Source organism: Scomber scombrus, chromosome 11, assembly GCF_963691925.1.
Source record: "Scomber scombrus chromosome 11, fScoSco1.1, whole genome shotgun sequence".
Lineage (NCBI taxonomy): Eukaryota > Metazoa > Chordata > Actinopteri > Scombriformes > Scombridae > Scomber > Scomber scombrus.
Window position 1 is genome coordinate 9,935,929 of NC_084980.1, and position 18,352 is coordinate 9,954,280.

At 41.1% G+C, this 18,352-nt stretch overlaps 2 protein-coding genes across 2 annotated transcripts; one reads left to right on the forward strand and one right to left on the reverse strand.

Moving 5' to 3' along the window:
* Nucleotides 1–22: 22 nt before the first annotated feature.
* On the reverse strand, nucleotides 23–8,349 carry zbtb41 (zinc finger and BTB domain containing 41). The gene is made up of 11 exons (XM_062428744.1): nucleotides 8,235–8,349; nucleotides 6,490–7,758; nucleotides 5,400–5,607; nucleotides 4,170–4,239; nucleotides 3,883–4,030; nucleotides 3,607–3,736; nucleotides 3,386–3,481; nucleotides 3,187–3,293; nucleotides 2,640–2,745; nucleotides 2,399–2,487; nucleotides 23–2,229 (listed from the first exon to the last, which is right to left on the reverse strand). Exons 2-11 carry the CDS (start codon nucleotides 7,724–7,726, stop codon nucleotides 1,595–1,597), a joined length of 2,826 nt encoding a protein of 941 aa, XP_062284728.1. The 5' UTR covers nucleotides 7,727–7,758; nucleotides 8,235–8,349; the 3' UTR covers nucleotides 23–1,594.
* A 2,255-nt stretch (nucleotides 8,350–10,604) lies between these two features.
* LOC133990434 (protein crumbs homolog 1-like) lies at nucleotides 10,605–17,558 on the forward strand. The gene is made up of 8 exons (XM_062428748.1): nucleotides 10,605–10,653; nucleotides 10,966–11,940; nucleotides 12,714–13,264; nucleotides 13,350–13,515; nucleotides 15,002–15,905; nucleotides 16,010–16,051; nucleotides 16,169–16,291; nucleotides 17,315–17,558. Exons 1-8 carry the CDS (start codon nucleotides 10,605–10,607, stop codon nucleotides 17,556–17,558), a joined length of 3,054 nt encoding a protein of 1,017 aa, XP_062284732.1.
* Nucleotides 17,559–18,352: the final 794 nt, after the last annotated feature.

An 18,352-nucleotide genomic window follows, 5' to 3' on the forward strand; every position in this document is an offset into this window, starting at 1 on the left:
CAATCATGTTTCTACAACTGCATCTGCAGAGTTTTCCACACCCACCGATCCTGTTCATGGTTATGAGTGGCTGGAGGCTCTTAGGTCACAGCATTTACACACACAGTCATCTAGGTTTTCAAATCTGATTTTATTGATCATGACACAAAGTTTGAAAATACCATACCAACTGTTTCAACTTTACAGGAACTCAATAACAATTAATTCTGATCTTTTTGTAACTGCCACAAAATTGCATCTGTAAAACTATCCTCAGATGCAACAAGTATTTTACCACACGGTGTGTAGTAGTGATTCCACTTCACTGTTTTGTTGGTTCTTACGCTTCTAAAAGCCTTTTAGTGAAATTTAGCTCATTGTTTAACTGTCCAGTCCATAACTTAACTTTTTTGGTTCACTCCCTCTGCTCCCATAGCAACATTTTTGGCTGAATCAGGCAGCTGTATTAGCATAACAAGCTCTTAAAACCCACTGTACACTACCTGCTCAGCAACAGCAAACAGATACAGTTAGGGACAAGCTGGTGAACGTAGTGGAGCATTTAGCAGCTACAGAGTAAGATATTTCTTCAGGAGTTCATAGACTGAAAACAGCTAAAAGAGAGAGAAAAATAAAAAAACAAATGAATGCCAACGTTGCTTCATAACTGCTGGATGTTTCAATTAGCACATTTGCTAACAAGTTTACGATAATCAATGTGAAAGGTGACAATATGAGTTTTGTGTCCACAACTTGTTTCCGCTGCCCCCAAGAGGCCAAAAAAAAAAATCCCTTAATGCAGATTTAAATACTAAGAACAGAACAAGATGTGACTCTAATTATTCCATCACCTTGTACATGACTTTACAACTTTTAAAAAAGACAGGTTGTACAGGCAGTACACAAATTACAGTTTTAAGTCTCCTTCGTACCAGACTGCAACAAGTGATCTTTTTATCCTAAAGATGGATATTTCTTAATTTAGCAGTTCAATTAATTGTTCAGTTCAAACAAATATTAAAACAGTAAATGTCATATCATAAGCCATTAAAGGCTAGATTGATAAAATAGAACCAGCAAATCATTTTTACCAGATAAATGACTATTGTCAAAACTGTCTTCAATTCATTTTCTGTCAATCATTGAATCCATTAAAAAGTTCATTGTTCCAGCTCAAACAGAAAAAAACAAAAACAAACTATCAGTGAGAATGAGAAGAAAATAGAAAATAGAAAGATAAAGCTAAAGAAAAAAGTGAAAACTCGACGCATGTGTGATGCATACTGTATGACAGCCATGTTTTTGCTTTAGTTCTACTGAAAATAGCTCTGTTTGCATCCTGCTTTCAAACACGTCACGTTTATTTTTTCAACAATAAGGGGAATTTTCTGTGAGATCAGGCTGACTACAATGCAAGTTATCATCCCATGTCGCAGCAGAACCAAAATGAATCAAGTGCAATGGTGCAGTTTAAATGTAATCATTTAACATAGAGGTCAATAATTGGGTATTCGAAATGTAGATATTTATTAGTGGTTGTATAATGTAGCTTTTGTTCCTCTGACTTAATAATTGTTTAAGTTGTTGGACTGGTCCAGTGTTTGGTTATAGAGCATCAGTGGGTGTGGTCAGAGTTGGAGATGTTCTGCACAGCAGAGGCTGAATCCAGTCCAAGCAGAGTGCCCAGATAAGACTGCTCTCGGGGGTCCAGCATCTGATCAGGTCTCACAGGATGGACAATGTTGGTGGGCTGTGGGGTAAGGGTGTACTTCTCTAAGAAGGCCAGGTCTGTAGCGGCCTGGTAGGCAGAGTTCTGCTGCTGCCCTTGAGCCTGGATGCCCACAACGGTGTGAGTTTGGGAGGAGAGAGACGTGGCCCCGTGTGTGTTCAAGTTGCCCTGCGCCCCTCCTGCCATCTGGACAGGAACTAAAGTGACAGGCACGCAGACATTCGTAGGAGGGGGGCTGCTCTGGAGGGTCGACTTAGGCTCAGCATGATATACCTTTGAGGTTTCCTCAAAAGGAATAGAGACTATTTTGTCCTCGCTGAGCGTCGTGAGGGGCTGCTCTGTGAAGCGGGTGCTGTGCACATGGTCCACATGGTACTTGAGCTTGTCTTTTCTTTTAAAGGTGGCGCTGCAGTGGGGGCAGTTAAAAGGACGAGCGTCTGAGTGAATCACCATGTGCTTTGTCAAGGTCTTCTTGATCCGAAATGTCTGGTGGCACTCAGGACATCTGTGCGGTTTCTCACCTGTACATGAACACACAAATGAGCATCAGTGTGGAAATATTTAAAAAGTATAATTTAGATTACCTTTCCTGTTGAAAACCCTGTTTTCAAGACTAATATTTTTTTTTAAAAACAATGGCTTGCATCGTGAAGCATGTAACTGTTAAGTTTTTATTCTTTGTTTCCTTACCAGAGTGGGTCCTGAAGTGCATTTCTAGACTGGACTTTCCTTTAAATTCTTTCTTGCAAACCTCACACTGATGCACAGCAGTTTTATACCTAGGGGGGAAAAAAGAAAGAAATTACTTAACTGTGACAGAAAACTGAAATTTTGCAAAACTTCCAGTTTAATCTTTCAATGTAGTAGCCAAAGGAAAAAACTATAGCTCTTACAACATTACCAAAGCTAAGCTATTTGTGTGATTACATACTTCTGCCAAACTTTCTCTCCCAAATGAACGCTTTTGTAGTGGACCGTTAGATGATCATGGCGCCTAAAACACTTCCCACATTCTTCACACTGATGTGCTTTCTCACCTGGAATAAACATAAAAAAATGTTTATAATGTTTTTAAGATACCAACTAGATGCAGTAAAATGATAATTCATCAAAGTAAATATGATATTATAAACAGTATACATTTTATTACTCTAGTTTTAAAGGTATTCTCTCTGTGACTGTATCTGCAACTGGAATGCAAAAGTGCAGCTGAATAGAGTACAGCACCATTGTAATGACAAAAACAAACCAACACATGCATACAATGTCATTTATTGCATTCAAACAAAGAAGGTGCACAGATTGAAATGTTATCTCAAGGCAGTCTGGCATACTGTAGCCTTTTAACTATCAAGATACAAGATATGTATCTCTAAATAATATAATTGACTATTAATAATAGCTCTCCTGAAATGTCCCACTGTGTTATATTGTAACAATAAACAAAATTAAACAGGGCTGTAGGTCTTATACTTTACCAGAGTGTATTTTCTGATGTTTGGTCAGGTGATCATGGCGTATGAAGGTTTTCCCACATTCGCCACACTCATAGCGTTTGTCATCATGGTGGACTCTCAGGTGGAGCCTGTCCCCGAAACAGATGCCTCATTTTAGGGGACTCTAATAATGACACAGCTAGTAAAACTGACAAACGTCTTCAAATCTTTCTGGACCCACCTATAGGAGCTGCCGTGACGAAAACTCTGCCCACATATGCTACACAGGTGAGGTTTCTCCCCACTGTGGATCCGCAAGTGCTCCCTCAAAGTGGTCCTGCCAGGAGAAAAACACATCAGCTGAGAATTTGCAAATAGGGATGCAGAGAATTCAACGTTTTTGCAGCTAAGCATGATGCTCTTGAGGGAAAATGTGAAGAAAGTATCGGGATAGAGACGCACCTTTCTCTTACTGATTTCCCACAAATAAAACAGGTCCACTTTCTTTTGCCTCCATGTGTACATTCAATGTGCCTCTTCCTGTTGCCTGTGTCATTAAACTGTCGGCCACAAATCTCACAGGGAAAAGGACCTGGAAGTGAGACATTGTTATACACACTTCTTATGCATAGTTTGCTACAGTAACCGGGTTTTTGACTACAGCTTCAGAAAGGTAGAAAAGAACAAAGCAAAAAGGCCACACATTTTATCTCCTGATTTTTTTTTTTATCACCTCACCTAAATGGTACTTTTCCTGGTGCTTCAGCCGGGCAAACCTGGACTTGAAGTGTTCATCACAGAAGGAGCATTTGAAAGGTCGGTCCTGGGTGTGCAGGATCATGTGCTCTTGCAGATGAGGCCTGCGGGTGAAGCTTTTCAGACAAATCTGGTTTGGAAATAAGAAACAGAAGAGTGAGGTTACGAACTGTTAAAATCAAAGCAAACACTTGATATTCATTTATTCATCATACCTATTCATGAACACATATTCCAAATATATTCAAATGATCAAACTTTTTCCTTACAGCACATTTCCAGCCTTCACTTTTCCTCTTCCTCTTGGTAAGGAACTCTTGGATGTTGTCCGGATGAAATCTGGCAGGAGAGTAAAGACACATGATCATACAACATGACTGTGACAGCAGCTCAGCTAATGCCTTCATGATCCAGTGGAGAATTAACTTTGTACTATAGCTTACTTAGAACTTGGAAACCACAATACAGAGAGTATGTTCACTACCAAAGTCTTTTTCGAAATCTCATCAGCGTAGTAAGAGGACTACAAATCTTCACTTTTTACTGGGTGTCCATATATTGTTTTCCTCTGGCAGAAAAATGCTGGCAGGGTGCTGGGCTAAGTTTTAGTTTTATGACAATATATTACCACTCTGACTGTTGTTGGATGACAGATTAGCATTGTCCCTTTGATTTGTATTAACCATTTGTTATTTTGAGGCTACTGTTTGTTTGACGTTGTTTTTTCACCATGAGAACCAATCGGAGGACGTCCCATTTAATATATGACTGTTTGCCTGAAAAAGAGCGAGAGTGACGACACCAGCATCTTTCTGAAAAGTTAAAAGATTTTCAACTGGAAACACTTAGACAGCAGCACAAAAAACGCTGAGGGCACAGAAAAAAGACACCGGGCGAATTGTCCTTTCATTAAGCAGCCGCATACACTCTCTCCTTATTGGAACAATTGAAAAAAGACGCTTGTTCTCAAAAAGAAAAAAAGAAAAAGCCACTATAGGGACACTAATACAGTGCATTTTTACATACATGATTACAATTAAAGGTACAGGACAATGTCAAGATAAAATAGGGGGGGGGGATTTTTTTTTTTTAACTTTGACTACGTGAAGTGAGTGAGTTTAGAAGAGGCCAATCAAAATACTTCAACTTATGCCTGACTATAAATTACTACAATGAGAAAAGTAACTTAGTTGTGTAGGTTTGAACAATGTCATAAATAGACAGAAAAGGTTTGTATGTTTCCAAAGTTTTGAACTTCTGAACTAAAAGTTTTTTTAATTTTGTGCTTTTCCAATTCTGCCAACGAACTCATTTATCAAGGCGACTCATTTTAATGTTAATCTGGCATGCAACAACCTAACAGTAAAGCTATGTAAGTAACGTCATCTAACCACCAAACTGCTGCATCAGCTTTAAGTGTAAAATAGCTCCTGTTGCTTCGGAGGATCAGTATGGCTGTCTGGTGTAATGTCAGCATGCAGCAGAAGCCGTGTCCTCACCTCCTGACGTGCTTAGCAAGGGTTTTCTTGCTAGCATGCAGTTTGTTACAGAAGGGGCACTTGTGCTCTTTCTTCTGGAAGGGAGCGTCACTGGCGTGTTTCTTCTTGTGTACGGTCAGGTTAGACTTGGTGGAGTAACGCTGAAGACAGATGTCACACTGGAAGGGTTTCTCTCCTGTGTGCACTCTGGTGTGACTCTCATACTTCCCTAAAAAATGCAGGAAAGATTTGTTTATAAATAATAATACAGGTGGAAAGACTCTCTTACTCTTTTAACAGGGAAAATAGAACCATGTCATATTAAAGACAGGAAGCAGGGGAACTTTGGCATGTGAGAAACTAGCAATTACAATTACTTTCATTTATTGATTAATCTGGCAATTATTTTCTTTAAAAAATTGTTTAATCTTTTTTTTTCTAGAAAATAACAGGAAATAGTTATAACTTTCTTAGAGGAAAAGGAGACGATTACAAATGTCTTCTTTAGTCTAATCAACAATCAAAAGATAATCAGTTTACTACCATGTATGACACACAAAGAACTTACTTACTAAAACAATGATATGTAGAAAGCTGCTGATTAATTTTCTGCTGATCTAATCAAGTCATTCACTAATTTTTGTAGCTCTATGACAAACTGCCTTTACCATGAAATAATATGTTGTGTAAAGTGTAACACTAAACTTTGTTGACGACATAGCAGAAACGCTACACATGAACATTTGATGGAATGAACTGTTGGACATTAACGCGATTAGTCGATTAGTTAAGTAAAAAAGTCAAACATTTGCTCATTCTGGCTCATCAAATGTAAAATAAATGTTAAATAAATGTAAATTGAATAACTTGATTCTCAGTGGCATTTACTTGGCTGTTGCTGAGTGTGATGGGCATTTCTCACTATTTTCAGACAATTTACTGACACACCTTCAACTGATTAATTAATAATGAAAATTGTTGTTAGTTACAACCCTAGCCCCAATTAGATCATACTAATGGGACCAAGACTACTCAGCTCCAATAACCCCCACTACTAATACCGCTACTGCAAGACATAACATTCATCTGTGCTCCATTCCATAGTTCCCACCTGCGCGGTCAAAGGTCTTGTCACATTTGGGACACTTGAGAGTTTTCTTGCTGGCGGTTTGGATGATAACTGGAGCCAGACCCTCAGGGTACACTGGACTCTGGTTCGAGGTTCCCGCTGCTGGCACTTGCACTTCCACCTCTCCAACAGCCTGCGGCTCTGTCCTTTCTACATCTGAACACTGCTGATCTGCCCTCCTGTCTGCTGCACAAACCTCTGAAACTTTCTTCTGAGCAGCCGAGTCCTCATTCATGTCTCCCTCTTCTTCGTGTTCCTGTTCCTCCTCTACTACGTCTTCCACCAGAGCTGGTTTAGATGTCTCATTCACATCCAAATGTTTGGGTGTTTGTTTTTTTACAAAAACGTGTCCTGTTTCTTCCTCTCTTTCTTCACGCTGCTCTCTTGGTGACACAGTCCTTCGATTTTCCTCCAGAGTGTTGATAGCGTACTCCACATCGTCTTTCTTATACTTAGTGGGTGTTCTCCTCCTACGAGCTGATCTCCGCATCGTAGTCTTCTCGGTCTCAGTTGGGGTATGCTGCTGTACATCAGTGTGACTCTCAGCCAAATGGTTCTGCAGGGAGTTTTCAGTGCTAAACTGGCGACTGCACAGGGAGCACTGAATATCAAGTGGGCTTAGGCTGTCCGTGTCACCTGCTGGCGAGTCACCGGATGTCATCTCCACCTCAGGAGACTCTCTTGACTCTGCCTGGGCTTGGATCACACTCACTGGGTTGCTGTCCCCTTCTTCACACAGAAGCTTGAGTATATCCATCATGTCCAGGAATCGGGCCGCTTCTGTCAGAGCCGGGATGTCCATTTCTGTGACGAGGCACTCAGAGGTGTACAAAAAGCCAAGCAGGTGCTGGAAAACAGAGTCCTCCACATGGTCCAGAGTCACAAGTGTCGTGGTAGGGTTCTTGGACAGCTCAGCGTGAAAGTAGCTGCTCCCGTGGGCCAACACTACCTTGTGGGCACTGTAGATTTTCCCACCTACTGACACAGACACATCGCAGAACCTTTGGCGTGTCCGGTCCTCATTCAAAAACTTAAGGAGGTTGTGACTGTGCTGCGACATCGTCAGGTGTCTGTTTTGCGAGGCTGATTCTGGGACACTTTCAGAGTTTGGTGGGGCGGTGAAGCCCAGCACAGTGCCCATCTCTGTCACCCGTTCATTGCTGGCGCTGCCCTGCCTGCTGCGTTTGGGACGCAGAGGATTACAAGACTTCTTCTTCATTGCTGTGTCTGATGGGCTACCATGAATCAATCCTAAAAAACCAGAGGAGGAGAAACAGAGTGTGAACGTGAAGAACTAGGCTTTGATTCAGCTGTTATTGGACACATTGCTAGACAAAATGGCTAACATGTAACTAAATGGATACAACAATGATATTAACAGCATGACGCTGACATGAAGAGGACACTGTGGTGGAAAGTTCATAGCTGTGCACGAACAAATGAACAATATCGATTCATTGCTAACGTTGGGGGGATATTTCTCCAATTTGAAATGACAATGCTGCAGTCGTCAGGCAATAGAGACGTACGTTAAATGTGAAAGTTTATAACCATGTTGCTATCCTGAAGTCAGTTGCATTTGCACCTTTGCTCCCCACCTCAAGGACCCCTAACATATGTCATCTGCCTGACGGGCGGGCCCCCTCCGAGGAGAATGTCGACAAACGACCCTCACTGCTACCCTGGAAGTGAACGCTAATATCGGGATGTTTTTAACAAAGTCTTACCTTAAAGATGCGAGCTGCGTTTATAAAGCATGGTACGCCCCGGCTGACATCAGTTATGCTGAAAATAAACGGCGGAATAATAATTTCCTGAATATCTGTAACGCCACACCTCCCCATCCTACCAGAAATGTTACACATCGTAACAAACAACTCGCCCATTGGCTGCTTCAGCTTTTGTCCTCGAAAGCTCTTTTTTAGAGGCGTAAACAGAAGTGAAAAATGTAACAAACAGCAACAGAAATACAAGTATTGATACCACTTTATCTACTACATTTTATCTGTAACACATAATAAATTAAACACGAATTAACACTAAAAAGGGAGGCGGACGTTTTTCCTTTTTTTCGCTTTATTGCACGGAGAACGTCCTGTCGTCGCGCAGAACGTTCATGACACCAGGGCATCTTGGGTAATGTAGTCTAAATGATGATAGCCTACCTCATCACCTGTACCTCACTGAATATTTGCCTGTTATTGAATAATTCTATCTATCTATCTATCTATCTATCTATCTATCTATCTATCTATCTATCTATCTATCTATCTATCTATCTATCTATCTATCTAAATGTGTCTGTAGGCCTGTCTATCTATAGGCTATATGCATATCTTACATAGTTTTTTTAAATTAATATTATCCTATGTCATAATAACACTTGCACTTTAATTAAAAGCTGGTTTTCCTACACATTAGATAATAGCACATTGAGTGCCACTGTAAATCCTGACCAAGAACAACTGTAAATTAAGTAACACCAAAAACAGCAGTAATTAATCATGCACCAATTAAATGCTCTTAGGGCCCTTCAGAGAAATGACATGTGATGACATCAGTGCCGTTTCAAAGACAGAGATGCTACCCAGATTAGAACCACTGGCTTCAGTTGCCTTTTTTCAGAGACTGGGCCTCGGTCCAGCTAACTGCTGCGGCCAAATAGGACTTAACTGAGGACACTATTTGTGCATTTAGGCATGTATGTGCACACATGAATTTGTATGTGTATTTTTCATGAATGTGGAGTTAAATTGTGGGAATATTTCTTTTACAGAAGATGAAAGTTATAAAGACAAAATGAGTGTTAAGATGCAATATTTGCACCAAAATTCTCACCCGCAATTATTTCTGTGGTTCAAAAATTCAATTTTACTACTCTTGGTGCAATAGAAGTCCATAGAGCTTTAAAGCAACTGGATCCTAACAAATCTGCATGTCTTGGCAAATGTACATCTTTACTTTCTCAAATTAGCTGTAAGACTTTACAGAAGAACCCCTGACTCATATTTTTAATCTTACCCTTTCCAACAATAAGACTTTTTTTGAGAATTTTTAGACACAAATGGTATTCTGTACAGTATCAATAGGCTTTAGAAAAATAACCCAGCACACTAATTACTGCTATTAAAGCGGTGAATGACATTATTTATGCACTGGTCTGCAAAAAAAATTATTTGCCCAAGGCTTTGGACACAGATGACCATGCCGCCTTGGCAGATAGACTCCACAATACCAGTTTATCTGAGCATCCTGTAGATTGGTTTTCAAAATAACTTGTCAGCTAGAACACACTGTGTCCACTTTGCTGGATCTTCCTCTTTCTTCCCCAGTATCAATGGGTGTGCCCCAGGGTTCCATTCTAGGACCACTAATAATGATAATGATAATACCATAATCTATTGCTCACCCACTTCAGTAGTACAAATCCTTGAATTCCAAGGGTTACAGTCTGTCTTTGATGTTGTTCAGTCTCATTTAACTCAAGTTGGTGTTAAATGCAGACAACTCTAAATTCACGCTATTTTCAAACGACGAGTCACCATCTAATCTTCCTAAGATCTCAACTCCTCAAGGGGTTGAAATTGAAATTGAAATGGTCACAACAAGTATTTAGGTATTATTGATCAAAGCTTGACATTCAAATCACTCATTGAAAACCTTGTTTCCAAGCTAAATCTTAAATTAAGTTTATTTTTTAGGTAAAAAAACACTTGATTTTGGCAACTTTCTACCTTTATTGGATTATGGCAATCTGCTCTTTATGAATGCACCTGACCAGTGCCTATCCCATTGTTTTCATCAAATATACCTTGGCTGTCACTTACATAGGTGTAGATCAGAATTCTATCTAGGAAAGATGTTTGGAGTTTCTCTAATTAGCATCCAGGCTGAACCCCTCCCTTTGCCAACTCATTTGATGTGTAAGACATTATAAGTGCATTAGTCTAATCCCTTCTGTCTGACAGTGAACACACACAGGCATGGAGGGCCGGAGCTGAAGATGGAGCTGCACACATGAGTATTCTCCACCTGTCTTTGACCTAAAATGAAGATATTACTAAACATCTTTTAATGTGGAGGATTTGTTGAGGACAATGTTGAGATTCAGCGTACATGTTTGGGTGGTATGGTTTCTTTGTGCAGGTAATCTTTAGATAAAGACTGTAGGTAGTAATAAGAGATGAATATTATTTGCAAGTATTTTCATGTCTATTCTAGGTTTATTTTGTATGTCTAAACAAAATGACATTTTTTAGATTTCTACAAATTTAAAGTTAGAGACCTGTTTTTCTTTCTCTTTTAGTTTCTCATGTTAATTCTGTGGTTTAATATTTACTGCTAGACAAATGTTTGCAACTGTCTGTTGACACTTACTGATACATGAGTTTCAAAGCTGAATACAGTTTCATTTTTTATTGTTTTAAATCATGTAGCCTACTGTAATTGTCTCTCCAGGTGCTTTCTCTGATGAGGATGTCACTGGATGTGAGCAGCAGCCATGCCAAAACGGTGGCATCTGTGAGAGTCACAATGGAGGTTTCAGATGCCTTTGCTCCCAGCAGAGCCAAAGCGGGCGCCTATATGGGGGGGAGACCTGCACTATTGCACTTTCTGGCTGTGATGACATCCAATGCGAGAATGGAGGAATATGTTCCCCCTTACTTGAAAATGATCAACACACTTATACATGCGTCTGCCTTGCTGGCTTTACAGGCCCTAAATGTGAGACCACCACTGTTTTTTCATTTGAGTCGAGAGGCTACATGTACATAGAGACTGAGCTCTTAGACCTAGAGGCCCCACTTAATGTGACATTCAGCTTCAGGACAGGAAGACCTGTCGGCACCCTCCTGCACCGCAGAGTGGATGATCTGCTACTCAGCATTGAGCTGATGGATGGACAACTCTGCCTCCGCAGCCTGAGAGGCCATGGGTCCAGCACACTGGTTCAGGAGCTCCCAGAGTACATGTCCAACAACAAGTGGCACACGGTGGAAGCGTCTCTGGGCGGGGTGGTCAGCCTAATCAGGCTACTCTGTACTGAAGAAAGCTGCACCAGGGACACACACACTGATGTCCATCTGCTGGAGCAAACCTCTGTTGCTCTCCCCCAGCCAGAAACATTTCGCCAAATTCTCTTCATAGGAGCAGTTGGGGTTAACTGGGGTTTTGGTGGAGCAGTGGATGAAGCAGACTACCCACCTGCTTTTTTGGGCTGCTTTAGAGATGTGTTTGTGCACTCACATCTGGTGGTGCCTGTTATAGAGCCAAAAGATTCAGATACCCAAGCAAACATCACCGTGGGATGCAGCGACAAAGACAAGTGCGATGACAGCCCATGTCAGAACCGAGGACGCTGTGTGAACCAAGGCTGGAGGAGCTACATGTGTGAGTGCCTCAGACCGTATGAGGGCACTAACTGTGGAGAAGGTAAGACATGGACACACACACCTACACTAACACCACTATATGCAATTTCAATGTCTCAAAATCAATCCAACCAACTCTGCAATTCAGTTCTCAGCACCATTTCTTCTCTTTTGCCTTATTTCCTTAAAGACACTGATTTATGATGATTTGGACTTGCATATCATGAATTTAGGTTTCAGTGATGTAATATTAGTATATATTATCTTGAGAAAGAATTATTGGAAGACCTATGCTGTAAAAACAAGTATAGGTTGAGTCAAGTTCATCCTCAGTAGCACGAGGCAGAAGTCTCAATGGGTAGCTATAAGGAAATCCACCCTACAGGATGATACATTTAGTTAGTAGACTTTAAAGGAGCTTAAACAGCCAATAGAAATAGCCACAGAGTTCAGCCACCCAGTCATGCAATTAGGAGGCATTCAGCAACACCTGAGCAAAGGATTAAAAAAACGTGGGTTTTAGAAGCTACTCTGGAACACCTCACTTTGGCAAATCACGCAGGCTTATGGTCTCACACCACGCAGGAGCATTATGGTTGGTTGGCATCTAGAGCAGCTTTTACTCTAATTTTCAATGAACGAAATTAGAAGAGAACACTTGTCCTTGTCAAAACAATGCTGAAAACAATCCCTAATCTCTTTCATTACAAGCTTTTGGCTGGTTGTATTCTATCCATTAAATTGAACGGCCAAAAAGATAATGTTTTTATTATTTCATTGCTGTACTCATTTAGAAGAAATGTATTTTTCTCTCTCTTCTCTGCACCCACACAGAGTATATCACTGCAAGGTTTGGAAGCAAAGACTTGGAGAGTTATGCTGTCTTCTCATTAGACGATGACCCAGGTGATACTGTGACTATATCCATGTTCATTCGTACCAGACAGTCCAGTGGCCTGCTCCTCATCTTGGCCAACAGCACAAGCCAGTACCTCCGCCTCTGGCTTGAGAAGGGCAGGGTCAAAGTTCAGGTCAACAACTTTGAGACTCTGGTCGGCCAAGGTGTGGTCACTGATGGCCATTTTCACCTGGTGACTGTGAAGCTGGAAGGCATATCAGCTATGTTGTTCCAGTCAGCCCAGAGCCAGGGCTCTATGTCCGTTAGGCAGATCCAAGCCCATTCTGGTGATTTTGTCTTTGTTGGAGGGCTACCAGACCTGAGGGCCTCTGCTTCATTTGGTGGCTACTTTAAAGGATGCATCCAGGATCTGAGAATTAACAGCAAACGACTGCAGTTTTATCCCATAACAACTTCAGTTGAATCTTACAACCTGGAGAAACTCATCAACATTGCAGAAGGATGCAGCAGTGACAATGCCTGTGCTGTGAGTAGCTGATTAAGCATTAATATAGCAATGCAGTCATGTTTATTGGGTTATCTTTGATTTTGGGCTTGTTTCTCTCCCTTAGGTCAACCCCTGTCTCAACGCTGGAGTGTGTTACTCCATGTGGGACGACTTCATCTGTAACTGCCCCCCCAACACTGCAGGCCAGCGCTGTGAGGAGGTGAAATGGTGTGAGCTGTCTCCCTGCCCTGCCACTGCTGTTTGCCAGCACGGCCCGCAGGGCTTTGAATGTGAGTGTGCTGAGATAAGGACATGTTGCACTATTCCTGTCTCAGGAAGACCACAGCCTTAAAAATACACTACCATAGGATTAAAAAGTCTGGAGACTTTGGTCGGGGAATGGGTTCAATGCTATAAATACCAGAATCTGTGCAGGCACTGTCACTATTCCTACATATGACATGTAAAAACATCATTCAGGAATAGGATCTATAATAAATGTGTATGCCTATTATTATACCAGCCCATATTTGATCTTGGCTTGTATCCACTGAGGGGACTGCCTGCAGTGTGCCGTCCCTTCAGACCACTCACTGGGGCAGGCACTGATTAATTACAGTGTGGCTAATTACAGTTGGGAACAGAGGTGAGGCAGGGATCCTACACAGGATTCCTCTAAGACGTGTTAATCCCTTGTCAGATTAAGTCTGCTGCCACATGCCTTCGGAAGTTTGTGATGATACTCTTCCTGGAAATGTCACATGTTCAAGAAGAGGAAAGCAGTGGAGCTGTTGATCCCGTGTAGCTGCCAATCTAAGCCTTTTTTTTCTGTATTCTTCATGTCACTTCAAGTGCTTAAATTTTCGCACAACAAAAATAGTGTTATTTGGGAAGCATTTTTCCATAGGTTGTGGATTCCTGCATGTGTGTGCATGTGACATGTTTACCACCAAGGACCCACCAAATCACATTATATATAGGTCTGTAAAATCCACACAAAACAAATGTTAACTGTTTAAAGTCCCTGAAAACCTTTTTTTCTTATTTAGCTTTGTACAATGAGTGGTCCTGATCAGCAGGAACACACAATTTATTTATTTGTTTATTACATTACAGATTTCTGTATTTTTCACTGGTTTAAAGTGAGCAGGGCTCTACTTGAGAAACATGACGTACTTCCATGCACAATGAGGACTGAGCAATGTTTGAATCAAAATGTGAGGAGAGGACAGTTGTCGGATTGTTGGCTTATGTCACCAACACTGTCAATTAGGAATGCAACTAATGTTATCTATTAATCGATTGGTTCTTGCTCCATAAAACAATAGCAGTGAACAGTGAAAAATTATGATCACCATTTCCCAAACCCCACACGTAATGTAATTTCTTTTATCATGACCAACAGTCCACAACCCAAAGATATTCAGTTTACTGTCATAGATTTTATTTTTTTAATGACTCAAAATGACCAATATAATTGCCAATTACGACTAATTATACAGCTCAACTGTCAATCAAATCTGATCAATCTGATTTTCTATTTAATAATTAAGAAATACTCTAAGAGTAACACCTCCTGAAAATCTTGGCTTTGCTGATGTCCAATGGTTTATGTTTCGCCTTCCTGCAGTGATGCACAAGTGTACTCCAAGACACCATGACATCACTGTTAGGTTTGGTTACAAATGCAACAAAGCACGCTGGAATACTACAATATACGTATATGGTAACATGTAATTTCAGTTTCATTAAGTTTCTTCCCTTTCTCTCCGACAGGTTTGTCTAATGTGACATTTCGGGCTGAAAGTGACGTTTTGCTCTATCAGAGCAATGGGAAGATTAAGCGTAGCCTGACCAGTGTCTCCCTCAGCTTCCGCACGAGACAGTTTGCTGCCACTATACTGCATGCACAAGAGGGCTCAGCCTACCTCACCATCTCCCTCCAGGACTCTCATGTGGTTCTGGAGCTTCAGGCTAGTGTTGACAAGGATCCCCTCAAGATGACTGTACAAAGCCAGGATTCAGTCAGCGATGGTGAGTGGCACACTGTGGAGCTCAGCATGGACAACCAGACTTCCAGGTGGTTCATGGCAGTGGATGAAAGTAAAGAGGAGCTGTCCAAAATAACTGCTGGAGACCTGGATTTTCTTAGGGATGGAGTAGACATCTTCCTTGGGGGGATGAGTCTGGATGCTGGAGTGAGCCTGTCCGGATGTTTGGGCCCAGTAGAGATCGGAGGCCTTCTTCTTCCTTTCCACTTGGACACAGAGCTGAACCTCCCCAGACCTCAGGAGGAGCAGTTTGCAAGAATAAACATCAACGCTGCCCTGCGATACGGCTGCTGGGGAGATAGTGTGTGTGAACCCAACCCCTGCCAGAACGAGGGTGCATGTGACGACCTGTTCGACCTCCATCACTGCATGTGTCCCTCCGAGTGGAAAGGGCCGCTGTGCCAAGACCCGTCAGACAGCTGCTACTCCAGCCCCTGCATCTATGGCGGCTGCGTCAACCTGTCTGAGGGCTACATGTGTGTATGTGAGCAGGGGTACACTGGTGAACAGTGTGAGAAAGAAGTCGATTTGTGTGAAAATAGCAATTGCAGCAGTGGTGCCACGTGCCTCAAAGGCTTCCAGAGCTACTCATGCCTCTGCCCCCTGAATCTGACAGGCCAGTACTGCAAGTGAGTTCTTCCACAGTTTGTCAGTATCAACAAAGTTACAGTAACACAACCTAAAACCAGAGTTTTACTTGTACTAATATACAGCACTAACTTCTCTCTAACAGTGAGAAGATTCCTGAGATCCCGTGGTACATTGAGACAAACCCGTAGGTGCTTCTACATTAAATATAAAAATGTTCCATTTCCATTGTTGCACTTTACCAATGTACTACTAAATCATCGACGATGGCATTGACATTGTTTGTGTTTGTTGATCTATAAAGACTTCCTCAGTTGCCTGTATCTACCTGCATGGGTACCAGGTGGAACTACAGCTGCTTTAATGGAGGGAACTGCTCCGAGGCAGACAACACCTGCTACTGCCTGCCTGGTTTCACAGGACAGTGGTAGGTCCTGCATAATAATTCTTAATCCTCTTAACTGCCCGAAGGTCCTGACCCCGAGGTTCCTCAAACTCTACGTCAAGACCAAATGACACCCCAACAGGTTGCTAAACATGTAAACAGGGATGCTCAGTTTAGATTTAAGACTGGTATATTGATGTCTGTGATGAACTTTAAAAGATTAAATTTAACTTTAAATTGAATTTAAATGTAAACAATCTAGAGAAAACTCTGCACTAAAGCCTGTGTTTAAAGCTTTTATAATCAATACGTCCATATTAACAATGGCTCTATTGACTAGGTGATATTTTAAAGGTGGTTGTTGAAGAACCCAAAGAAAACTATCTGCAGTTCTAGCCAGCTCACTGCTCTGAGTGTTGTTTGTAGATGCAGCTGGCAGCTTTTCAGCAAAAAAGAAATGGCAAATACCGCAGTGGCATACAGACAAAGTTAGTGACTTGCTGAATATTATAGCCAGATATTTCCCCCAGGAGTTGATGGAGAGTGTAACAGAGTAAATATTAGAAAAACATTCATCTGGTGGTCAGAAATATAACCTCAAATAAATGCTGATGTTGCTTCGTATCTGTTCGATGTGTAAAAAGGCTATTCTGACATGTTTTCTATATATCTACTTAAAAGGTGATACGGTCAGTGTTGCGCTTACAGCTTGTTTCAACTGCTCCCAAGTGGCCAAAAAATGAATTACTGCAGGTTTAAATTTCCAGTTTTGTGTGCAATTTCATTGCATTCTTAGCAGATGGATGTATCACAAGAACTATTAATAACTTCTCTTAATACACCCATGGTACAGCACCACAGGTGTGAGAAGGATGTTGTGAATAAGAAGCTTATTCACAGCTATTTGAATGGTTCACCCAATACTGTAACTTAACCATAGCACACCCTTAGGCAGATTCAAGTTAAAAGTCCTACACGTACACTGGCAAGCTCTGATTTTCTAGAGATGTTTTACATGGCGTTTTATGTTCTTAACTCTTGTTTCTTTCTGACTTTTCCTTCCAGGTGTGAGAAGGATGTTGATGAATGTGCCTCGGACCCATGTATGAATGGAGGCTTCTGTATCAACTACGTAAACAGTTTTGAGTGTGTGTGTGATATGAACTACTCAGGGATACACTGCCAAATGGATGTAAGTGACTTCTACTTGTACATGTTTTTGGGCCTGTGGCAGAACCTGTTCCAGCTGATGTCCTACCTTATCATACGCCTCGATGATGAGCCAGAAGTTGATTGGGGATTTCAATGATTAGGACCCCTGCTTGGATACTATTACTACGTATCTGGATAAAGTGTTACACTGGACTACATTTTTTAAAATGTGACTGTCAATACACAGAAATTATTTGTCGTAAATTGTACACAGAACATCAGTGGGCCTGTTACACCAAGAAATACCAAAAGGACAAGAGAGCTAAAACAACTGCTGGTGAATCCAGATCTTTAGGGACAGATCATTTATTTACTGCTGTACAGGTTATCATTTATGTACAACTAGTTCCCAATGTGCACACATCCAGTAGCACACCATTATGAGTCAGACTGTTCTGACCACATTACTATTTTCTTGATAGTCTTACACTGAGCAGCAGCAAGTGGTTCTGCTCTCATCTCTATAAAGAATATTTAACAAAATAATTAAAATTGTTTAATAATTCTTTTGCATTATATAAAAAAAAAGAGAAGACGACAGGAAAAAGGAGCATTTTGTGTAATAAATGTTATTTGTGAAACAGTATCTCATAATAACTAGTGTACTGACAGGGTCAGTAGAAATGTGTCTGTTGTGAACAGATTTATGCTAATGAATATTACATATTGCACCATATTTCGTTCAGTATAACACTCATCTGGTTCTCATACTGAAAACCACACGTTAGAGGGAGTTCCTCTTGTGCCTTAAATCTTCAGCTTTATTTGGGGCACTGCTTTCTAATCAGTGCATGTCTTATAACTGTTCAGGAACACATTCACGTACAGTTATAATATACTGGAGATTAATAAAAATACCTGTCGATAGCTAGAAAATCATTTATGTACCCT